General features: G+C 40.0%; 1 protein-coding gene and 1 pseudogene across 2 annotated transcripts; both read left to right on the forward strand.

Annotated features, from left to right (window-relative positions):
* Positions 1-612: 612 nt before the first annotated feature.
* On the forward strand, positions 613-2,736 carry LOC115746074 (annotated as a pseudogene).
* Positions 2,737-8,752: 6,016 nt separating this feature from the next.
* LOC115746026 (scarecrow-like protein 14) lies at positions 8,753-11,000 on the forward strand. 2 transcript variants are annotated; one of them, XM_048281429.1, is made up of 2 exons: positions 8,753-9,512; positions 9,549-11,000. In XM_048281429.1, the coding sequence occupies exons 1-2, from the start codon at positions 8,803-8,805 to the stop codon at positions 10,972-10,974; spliced, it is 2,136 nt and encodes a 711-aa protein (XP_048137386.1). In that variant the 5' UTR covers positions 8,753-8,802; the 3' UTR covers positions 10,975-11,000. The 2 variants fall into 2 exon arrangements, with proteins under 2 accessions (XP_048137386.1, XP_030537582.1); XM_030681722.2 differs by having other exon boundaries at positions 8,753-11,000.

The following is an 11,000-nucleotide window of genomic DNA, read 5'->3' on the forward strand; positions in this document are numbered from 1 at the left end:
AGAATCCCAGTACTTATCCTAGCAGCAATAGGAAACTGGTATTACGGAGGAAATCATTGGAGTGGCAACAGCACGGCCCAGCAAAACCCAACAAATCCAACTATTTTCCCAATATTAAACGAAAGTTGGTTCCGATTGGGTAGGGACTCAGACCTTTATTTGCTTATATCTGCCCAAAAATTAAAGAACTCGAGATTCATCCCCTTCCCACGTAACAATTCCCAACTTTTGTACAACATGCGCAAGCAAAATCAGCTGGAAAATTCATTGCTTGAGCAGTAATACCCTCAATCACGCACTTCATTGAAATAACCATCCACTAAATCACCATGCACTTACGAATCCAACTAGAAAAAGCACAACTAGAAGGAACCGATGCGAAAGAACTTGGTCTCGGGGTGAAAGAAGCAACTGGGTTTTGAGCAAAGAGAGAGGTGAGCACGAGAGAGGCGAGTAACTGGTTCTTTCGTCAAAGAGAGAGCGAGCGGCCGGTTCTTTTGGAAGAGAGGTAGATCAAGGGTTTCTAATTTTAAAATGAGTTAATTCAAATTTAATAAAAATTTAAAGCAATAAAGGTAATTAAGAAAATTTCATTAACTTGTGCTTTGCATTTTGGATGACCCATTTGGTCCATCTATGAGCTCGAGTAGTGCCCGGAGTTTAGGGGCAGATTTTCTCTCCTCTCGGGGGACACTGACTCACTGGATCCTGTTCTAAAGTACACATAAGACAGATTCTTATGGAAGAGAACATGGAGGAGCAACCGTGGGAATTTGCTGATCAGATTGCTCTCCAAAATGCTGAAAAGTCATTGTACGATGCCCTTGGTCTGCAGCATCCGGAGCTGTCCGATCAGAGCCCCTCACAACTTGATTTAAGCCATTATATCAAGAAGACCAAATGGAAACCTTTCTCGAAGTAGCGGTGCTCACGGAAGCCACGGTGCTACAATCGTTACTGTTCGCTATAGCAACTCACCTGATGCTAATATTCTTTACACGATTGAAGAATATAGCCATGCTGGGCAGGAAAATTCTGACCTGGACTTACCAGTCGAACGCAGATTCCAGTTCGCAGTTTTTGTCCAATTCTTCAAGCAGCATCACGAATTATGATGATGGGTCTGAGGAATCTCTGCATGAGCTTCTTGTCAAGCGCATTTTCAGCTATAGTGAGTCTTTTGATTCCGTTCCAGAAAGGATTAGAGGAGGCCAGCAAATTCCTTCCTACCAACAGTCAATTAGGAATTAACCCAGAGGACAGCAAACCACCGTCGGAAACAAAGAAACCCCAAGAATTCGCATCAATGAGGAGATCAACACGATGCGCATGCCTAATGGATTCATGGGATTAAAGAATCACGTGAGGGACAAAGATGCTTTTGAGGAAGGTAGGGCTAATAAGCAAACAGCCTTGTACACAGAAGAGAGTGAGCTTTCACTTTTGTTCGGTAAGGTGTTACTATGCAACGAAAATGGCCGGTGAGAAATCCGTGGAGACAGGGCTGAGCAAAGACATATGTCCACAAAGGAACAAGCGCGGTTTCAGTGGAGGTAGAGGTCGTGGTAAGAAGCAGGAAAGCGGGAATATTGTTGACTTGAGATCTCTTCTGATTCTCTGTGCACAAGCCATCTCTACTAGTGATTTCAGGACGGCTAATGAATTGTTGAAGCAGATTAGAGAGAACTCTTCTCCATCTGGCAATGGGTCTCAAAGATTGGCTCGTTACTTTGCCAATGGGCTAGAGGCACGACTGGCGGGCGACAAGACTCGAAAGCAAGACTTTTATTCTGCTTTGGTTGCCAGGACGACCTCAACAGCCGATATCTCAAAAGCGTACCACCTCCACATTTCAACATGTCCGTTTCTGAAGTTCTCCATTTTCTTTGCAAATTACATGATTTTGAAACTAGCAGAGAAAGCCACTACGCTGCATATAATAGATTTTGGCATTGCATTTGGTTTTCAATGGCCAATCCCCATACAAAAGATCTCTTCTCAATCAGAACGGCCCTCTAAATTGTGCATCATAGGGATAGAGCTTCCATAGGCTGGTTTTTGCCCGGCAGAAAGAATAGAGGAGACAGGTCGTCGTTTGAAAAAGTATTGTGCGCGTTTTAATGTCCCTTTTAATTTCAATTGCATAGCGTCGAAGAACTGGTAATCCATCAAACTTGAGGATCTCAAGATCAAGCAATGAGACAGTTGCTGTGAATAGTTTAGATCTGTTTATGAATTTCCTTGATGAGACAGTCGGGGACAACAATCCGCGGGATGCTGTGTTGAATCTAATTCGGCAAATTAAACTGGATATTTTTGTTCATGTTCTACGAACGGCTCCTATAGTGTGCCCTTTTTTGTGACAAGATTCTGAGAGGCTCTTTTTCATCTTTCTGCTACGTATGATATGTTCGATGCTATTTTAGATGGTAACAGCAAAGAGAGGTTGGTTTTAGAGTGAGTGTTCGATGGATGGGAAATTATGAATGTCATAGCATGCGAAGGCTCGGAAAGGGTTGAGAGGCGGGAAACGTACAAGCAATGGCATCTTCGTCATATGAGGGCTGGGTTTAAGGCGCTTCCTCTGGACCAAGACCTCATGAAGTTGTTCAGGGGTAAGATGAAAGCATGGAAGGATTTTGTGCTTGATGTTGACGGCAACTGGATGCTGCAAGGCTGGAGAGATCCGATTATTTATGGCTCCTCCTGTTGGGTGCCCACTTAGGATGGTCGAAATTTTTTTTTTCTGTCATGACCTGTACATTGCAGGGATTCTTCCCGAGTCGACAGGTCAAGGAGTTTTATTAGAGTAGCTCAGAATGTACCTATTTCCTGCTCCTGTTTGGACATGTATCTTTTTACTTGCAAACAATTTTGAGTCTGGAATGTTTGCTTACTATTTATCTAATTCTTGAGATAGGAAGTTACACTTTGCAACTTCTGTGCCACACGGCATTGTGAATTTTCCTGATAATGTGAATCAGGTTGAAGCTGATGATGGGTATGGGTGCGGCATTGTCGCGTATGGCTTGTGCTGTTCTCTTGATGGCTCTGTTGTTTACTAGTCTCCTATGATACCGAAGGCTGTTTAGCTCTGTTCAGAGCTTGAGGAGCCAAGAAGGGTCTAATGGAGGATGCATTTCAAAATAGGATGCAGACAGAAATAGAAATGCTAAAGTTGGTTCTGTCTTCAAGTAACTTGAGGGCAATTTGAACTTCCGTATAATTTTTCTGCTCTGGCATTCAGGCGTTACATTCATATCTCCAGTTTGGTTTTTCTGTGAAGAAATTCGATCGGTCAAATTGTTGGTTCATGTACAAGGGAGATCGAGTACCTTATTAAACAAAATATTTTTTGTATAATTGAATTCTCATGCAAGTCAGGCTCCACTTGGGAACCACGCTCCCGAAGCCCCTAGCGAAATTTGTGTTTGATGAAATTTTTAGAAACCATCTTCATGAAAAGTGAGCTTTGGGAAGGCTTACAACTTCCACAAGTCAATGAAATATTCTTAATTACCATTTATCACGCTAATTTTTTTAATTAAAATTTCAACTTTAACCCTTTCTAAAATTAGAAACCCTTATCTACCTCTCTTCTGAAAGAACCGGCTCCTCGCGCTCTCTTCGAAGGAAGAACCGGCCGCTCGCCTCTCTCTTCGCTCAGAACCCAGTTGCTCGTCTGACCTCGAGACCAGGTTCTTTTGTTTCGATTCCTTCTCGTTGTGCTTTTTCTATTTTGGATTCTTAAGCGCATGGTGCTTTAGTGATGAGTCTTGAGTTCTTTAATTTTTGGGCAAATATAAGCAAATAAGGGTCTCGGTCACTACCTAATTAGAACCGACTTTCTTTTAATATGAGGAAAGCAATTGGGTTTGTCGGGGTTGCTGGGCCATGCTCGTCACTCCAAAGATTTTCTCCGTGATACTAGTTTCCTATTTTTTTTTTTTAATCGAAAACTAGTTTCCTATGTTTGTTCGTGCCACGGCTGACCATCTCAATGAAACTGCTTGTATTGGTAACTTACAGGGCATATTGAGGAAGGCAGGGAACAAATCGTTGGGCTTCTATTCTATGGCAGTGACTGATAGATCATTGCTATTGCCACTAGGATAAGTTCAGGTATTCTTGACAAATGCTGTTGAGTTGGATTTTGCTCCATTTTTGCCATTTTTAAAGTTTCTAGCAGGTATAACTGCACCACTGAGGTAAGGAAAACTGATGTGGTGGCATATTCTTCGATTGTCATTCGTAAAACATGGCTGCCGTATAAAAACATGGCGCTGTCGTTTGAATATTACGATTTTGCTTGTCTTCACATCAAAGTTTCAATGACTGTTGTTGTATCTTATGGGGCTGACATAGCCTCTACATAGGCAAGTGTGCATTCATGTTTACGGAATTGGGTCAAAGATAATCTTATTTGTTTGCACCTCTCAAATGAGTTCATGTTCATTGTACTAGAGGCTGGCAAGTTTATCAAAGAAAAAAGCATATTGGGGCTTGGAAGATGTAGATACTTTTTGTAAGTTGTGCATTGAACAAATTGAAATAGGCAATCATCCAGCAAACAATAAAAGAGATGGTCGGAATAAGGGTTACTCTTACATAATTGGCTCAAAGTATATCATCTTCATCATTGTGAATTTTCATTTTTGTAGGCCTGGCAGTTAGGGGTGTCAAAACAGAATTGGAACCGAACCAAAATTTCGTACATAAAAAATTAATTGTCTTTTTTTCCTAGTTTCGGATCGTTTTACCGACTAACTGAATTGAAAAATAACCCAATTCACTCATAAAGGGTTGGGTTCTAGGAATGGTAAATTGAGTTGAGCCCGGCAAAAAAAAAAAAAAAAAGGTTAATACCACGAAAACCCAAACTGGTACACCTATGACAAATTTAGCCCAAACTATTTCTTTCCATAAACATCCCCAAACCGGTACACCCGTGACAAATCTACCATAAACTATTTTTTTGACCACCAAAAACCCTAAACTAGTACATTTGTGACAAATTTACCATAAATTAATTTTTTTACCATAACAAAATTTCAAATTGGTACACCCATGATAAATTTACCCTCGGTTAAAGTGGGTTAATACCTCAAAAAATCCTAAATTGTTACACCTGTAATAAACATAGAGTAAAAATCCCAAACCGGTATATCATGAACTACCACATATCATCAAACTCAGCAATTTGATGGGTAGATTTAACGAAAACTAATGGAGGGTAAATTTATCATAGTTATACCAGTTTTGGGTAAATTTTAGATTTTTTGTGGTAAAAAAATAGTTTGAGTTAAATTTATCACGGATGTACCAGCTTGAGGTTTTCCATGATATTAATCCAAAAAAAAAAAAAAACCGAAAAATCGAACTGAACTAAATTGATTTTTTGGTTTGGTTTATATGAGGTTCGGATCACGGTTCAGTTCAAAGTTAATGCACACCCCAATAATTTGATTCGGATTTCTTGAAAAATTGAGCAGAATGGAAACATTGACACCCTCACTTGTAGTATGTGCAAAATAAACCTGACGGGCCTTGCCCAGCTGGATGGAAGCCTAGGAAGAAGTCCATGAAGCTAGACCCTTAGCTCAGCAAGGAGTACTTTGCTGTCATATAGGAGCAGATAATCGGTTTGCCTTGTTTGGAGATGTGATAGAGTCTGCATCTTTGTTATTTATTATTATTTTTTGTTGCATCTTTCTCCGTTGAAATGAGTTTCGAGCGGCATTTGTCATTTCTCGAGCAATGTAGCGATGTTTTTTTGCTTTTGACTGAAAGCCTTGAAATGGTTATGGTTCCTCTCCCAAATCATGCGATTATCTTATGTCGAAGAATAAACCAATTAGCTCAAGGTTTGTCTGAAAATATGAGTATTCATGAGCAAGTGTTACCCCCACCTACAAGTATAAAATTGAGTATAACCCGTCGAAATGCTACGAACTTAAGAGACGAAATGTCAAAAAAATGATGGAGTAATTTCACTCGTTAAGGCTCCGTTTGTTTCACAAAAAATAACTTCTAGAAAAACATTTTTCGGGTCTTCCGAAGTTTGGTTCGCAGAAAATAAATAAGTCTGAGGAAAACATTTTTCCACCCATGAAAAAAAAAACACATTTAAAAGTGAGGGAAATGTTTTTCCCTTTTTGAGAAGAGGAAAACATTTTCCTTCATCTTTCCTCCCTTTACTCTTTTACAGTCATTTTCTTTTTAATTATTAAAAAAATCCAAATTTCTTAATTTTAATAATTTTTTTTAAATAATTTTTTTTTATTGTATTTTTTTTTTTTTATTTTCCTTGTTTTTCTTTCTTTCTTCTTCTTCCGATCGCCAACCATGGTGGCCACCAGCGACTGGCCACAAGCAAGGATGAGCCTCACTAGCTTCAAGTGAGCACGCCAGAGAATGGCGATGCCAAGGCCTTGCCCCGAAAAATTATTAATATGAGTTTGAGGAGAAAAATCAAATCGAATTTTTTATTATCAAACAACAGAAAATCTTTTTTTAGTTCATTTCCATAATTTAGCCAAACCCCGAAAAATATCGTCATTTTCCCGGAAAATGACCAGCTGGAAAATATTTTTTTTAGAAATGCGATTTGGACGGTGAGTATCTTCTAAATTTTTATGTGTTTCTATATCTTAATTAAGCATAATTCTGCATGCGTCGTTGTTGCGCGCTAGTCCTAAAATTTAATGAGAGATGTCTTTGTTAAACCGATAAGAACACTTGCACCTTGCCGCATCCTTGCAATAATATGCTTCGGTGATGGAAAGATCACATTAGTTAGTACTCAAAGTTTCTTTTCCTTTAAGATCTAAAGCTTCATTTCTTTCGTAAAAATGAATAATTTAAAGTATTCTTTTAAAAATGATCTCTTGAAGTTATTAGTTAATGAACAAAAAAATTTATTTTCATTCGTTTACTTTTATAAATGATTATTTTTAGAAAAATATTTCTCAAATTAAATACATTTACCAATCTATTTCTCATTAAAATAAATGAAAATGTTTGTCCAGTGATCTATATCTCACAGTTTCAGCAATCAGTAAGTTTTGGAATCGTGACATTGATGTAATAGAAAGGGATACCGACTATCATGTTTTTTGTTCCTACTAATGTTGTTAAATATTGTAGAATATTGTTCAATTAAATTATTATTTTGCTGTCCTGTCCTGCCTAGTGAAAATTTTATTTTAATTGTCGATGTAATGATATTGACACACGTGTGATTAAAATTTGCTAAATGAATGGTAATGATTTTACGGATTTATGGTGCGCATGTGTAAAAATCTTGACAACGTTTTGAGTGCCCCATAACGACGTGCGGCTCTAATATTAGTGTTGGGTATTTTTGAACCTCTTTCGATTGTTACATGGACAGGGAAGGGGACATTGATCTTCTTTTGTTTTAACCGCGTCGGGAATTTCACTATGCCACTATAATATAATATTGCTGTTTCAAATCTTTTTGGATCTGGAAGTAGGAGTAGTGCTATGGCAAAGCTAGCTAAAAAGCCCTCACTTCTCGGACTATCCAAAATTGGCTGCTCACTCAAGAGTGGACTCACCATAGCTCGCTAAATAAGCATGCACATGACATGTAATCAATATGCTCGGGCTTTTCCTAATTATTATAAAAGAGCCTAGGTCAGAACAGTAATAGATCTAGACTTATTGATAACCTAGACTCGAATATCAATATTTGGGGGTTTTAAGTATCTCTTTCATCTCAAAAGTTAGCTCAAAGAATGAGACTTTCATTTGCACTTATAAATCGACCACGAGCCCTTCTACAATCGATATGAAAAAACCCAAACATTATTTTCCAAATGAAAATCATGTGTTTTCTTCATTAAAGTTCTGTTGAAGCCACATTAGCTCTACCTTTTCTTTTTCCTTTTTTTTTTCAGTCGCTCACGTAATCCACTACGTAGGATTTTTAACAGTGATCTTGTACGGGACTGCCACATATGCTATCGATAATCACAACGTACATAATTTGACATTTTTAATGGCAAAAAAAAAAAAAAAGGCTTACTTCGAGAATTTTGTTGATTTTTCCCGTCACTTTTATCTCTTTGTTTTAACTTTTTCACTTCGCAGACGCCGTTTTTAATTGTCTGGTCGGCATAACACATCATCATCTGCAACTACCCCCAGTTGACCGATCGTTTTCCCGGTCGAAGGGAGAAGAACACGGAGTGGATGATGACACCGATGGAGATCATCCGGCCCGGCTTATTGTCGGACCAAACTCTGCCCAACGCAATCTTTGAAATTATCTGCAGCTTTTATTTTATGTTTTTCCTCGGACATCAAGTTGAAGTGGAGTTTTGCAGCTTGTCCACTTCGGGGAAGTTTCCGAACTTCACACCATCCTTCATCTGCTGATTCCCTCGGATAAAAATCGCATCAGAGACTATCTTTCTTCATCCAGCTTCCAACCCCACTTCTCCATTTTACGGTACGCGGCCATCCCATCTCTGTTTCTCTTTTGTCTGTTGTAAGCGATAAATGAAACGTGGGGTCTTGATTCAGCCATTATTTTCTGAGTCTCTTCTCATTTCATTTGGTTAGATAGGCGCATGTCGACGTTTACTTCCTGCGTGGTACTTTCACCTTTGAAGCACTCCACTTCGATCTGTTATCTTCATCTTTAGTCGACTTGTTTAAGCAAAGGAAGTAAAGTACATTGAAGAGTGAGTTCTTTTGTTGCAGGCTGAGAGCATTCTGGTCCAAATATACTGGTGGTTTGCATCAAAATCTGATTGCTTGTATCATCAAGAGTAGATGACCATGGATTCTTTCTTCTTTGATTACTCTGCTTGTATCAATGTAGATGGAGGCTCATATGGTCCATGCATGAGCTTGAGTAGGGGCCAGAGTCCAGAGGGAGATTCTCTCTCCCCCTCTGGGGACAGTGACTCATTGGATCCCGTTCTAAAGTACATAAGTCAGATTCTTATGGAAGAGAACATGGAGGACCAACCGTGGGGATTTGCCGATCAGATTGCTTTGCAAAATGCTGAAAAATCTTTGTACGATGCCCTTGGTCAGCAGCAATTAGAACAGTCTGATCAGAGCCCCTCACAGCTTGATTTAAGCCATTATATCAAGAGCCCAACTAGCAACCTTTTTGGAAGCAGCAGTGCTCACAGAAGCCATGATTCTACAAACCTTACTTTTAGCTCTAGCGACTCAGCCGATGCCAATATTGGGCATACAATCGGAGAACGTAGCCATGCTGTGCCAACAAATTCTGACCAAGACTCCCAGTCGAATGTGCGTTCCATTTCGAAGTTCTTGGCCAATTCTTCAAGCAGCATCACCAATTATGACGACAGGTCCGAGGAATCTTTGCATGGGCTTGTTGTCAAGAGCATTTTCAGCGATGAAGAGTCTATGATTCAGTTCAAGAAAGGATTAGAGGAGGCCAGCAAATTCGTTCCTACCGGCAATCAATTAGCAATTAATCCAGAGGACAGCAAACTGTCATCTGAAACAAACAAAGGAACTAGCGTCATTGAGGAAATCAACACGAAGAGCTCATCTAATGCATTCAAGGGATTAAAGAATCGCAACAGGGATGAGGATGCTTTTGAGGAAGGCAGGGCTAATAAGCAAACAGCCTTGTACACAGAAGACAGTGAGCTTTTGGAGTTGTTCGATAAGGTGTTGCTCTTCACCGAAAATGGTGGGGGAATGTTTTCTGGCTACGAATCTGCAGAGACAGGGCTGAGGAAAGACATACGGCCACAAAGGAACAAGCGCCATTCCAATGGAGGTAGGGGTCGTGGTAAGAAGCAGGGAAGCAAGGATACTGTTGACTTGAGAACTCTTCTCATTCTCTGCGCACAAGCTATCTCTACTAGTGATTTCAGGACTGCTAATGAACTGTTGAAGCAGATTAGGGAGAACTCTTCTCCATCTGGGGATGCCTCTCAAAGATTGGCCCATTACTTTGCCAATGGGCTAGAGGCGCGATTGGTGGGCAGCAAAGTTCAAACGCAAGACATGTATTCTACTATTGTTGCCAGGATGACCTCAACAGCCGATGTCTTGAAAACTTACCAACTTAGCTTTTCAACATGCCCGTTTATTCAATTCCCCATGTTATTTGCAAATTACATGATTTTCAAATTTGCAGAGAAAGCCACTACCCTTCACATAATAGATTTTGGAATTGCATTTGGTTTTCAATGGCCCATCCTCGTACAGAAGCTCTCTACTCGACCAGAAGGGCACCGTAAGTTGCGCATCACAGGGATAGAGCTTCCTCAGGCTGGTTTACGCCCAGCAGAGAGAATAGAGGAGACAGGTCGCCGTTTGAAAAAGTATTGTGAGCGTTTTGATGTCCCTTTTGAATTCACTTTCATAGCATCAAGGAATTGGGAATTCGTCAAACTCGCGGATCTCAAGATTCAAAGCGATGAGACAGTTGCTGTGAATTGTTTAGATCGGTTTAAGAATCTCATTGATGAGACGGTGGAGGACAACAATCCCCGTGACGCTGTGTTAAATCTAATTCGGGAAATTAAACCGCATATTTTCGCTCATGCTGTACGCAGTGGTTCCTACGACGCGCCCTTTTTTGGGACAAGATTCCGAGAGGCACTCTTTCATTTTTCTGGAGGGTTTGATTTGCTTGATGCTACCATTGATCGTGACAACAAAGAGAGGTTGGTTTTTGAGAGGGAATTCCATGGGCGGGAAATTATGAATGTCATAGCATGTGAAGGTTCGGAAAGGATTGAGAGGCCAGAAACGTACAAGAAATGGCAGGTTCGTCATCTGAGGGCTGGGTTCAAGGCGCTTCCTCTGGACCAAGATCTCATGAAATTATTGAAAGTTAAGATGAAAGAATACCACAAGGATTTTGTACTTGATGAAGATGGCAACTGGATGCTGCAATGTTGGAGAGGTCGGATTTTTTATGGCTCCTCCTGTTGGGTGCCTACTTAGGATGTTCCAAAAATAATGTTTTCTGT

Source organism: Rhodamnia argentea, chromosome 6 (assembly GCF_020921035.1).
Source record: "Rhodamnia argentea isolate NSW1041297 chromosome 6, ASM2092103v1, whole genome shotgun sequence".
In the NCBI taxonomy this organism is placed as follows: domain Eukaryota; kingdom Viridiplantae; phylum Streptophyta; class Magnoliopsida; order Myrtales; family Myrtaceae; genus Rhodamnia; species Rhodamnia argentea.

What these genes read in the sequence shown, in the direction of transcription:
- LOC115746026 (XM_030681722.2), top strand. Translation starts at nt 8,803, where the DNA reads ATGACCATGGATTCTTTCTTCTTTGATTACTCTGCTTGTATCAATGTA.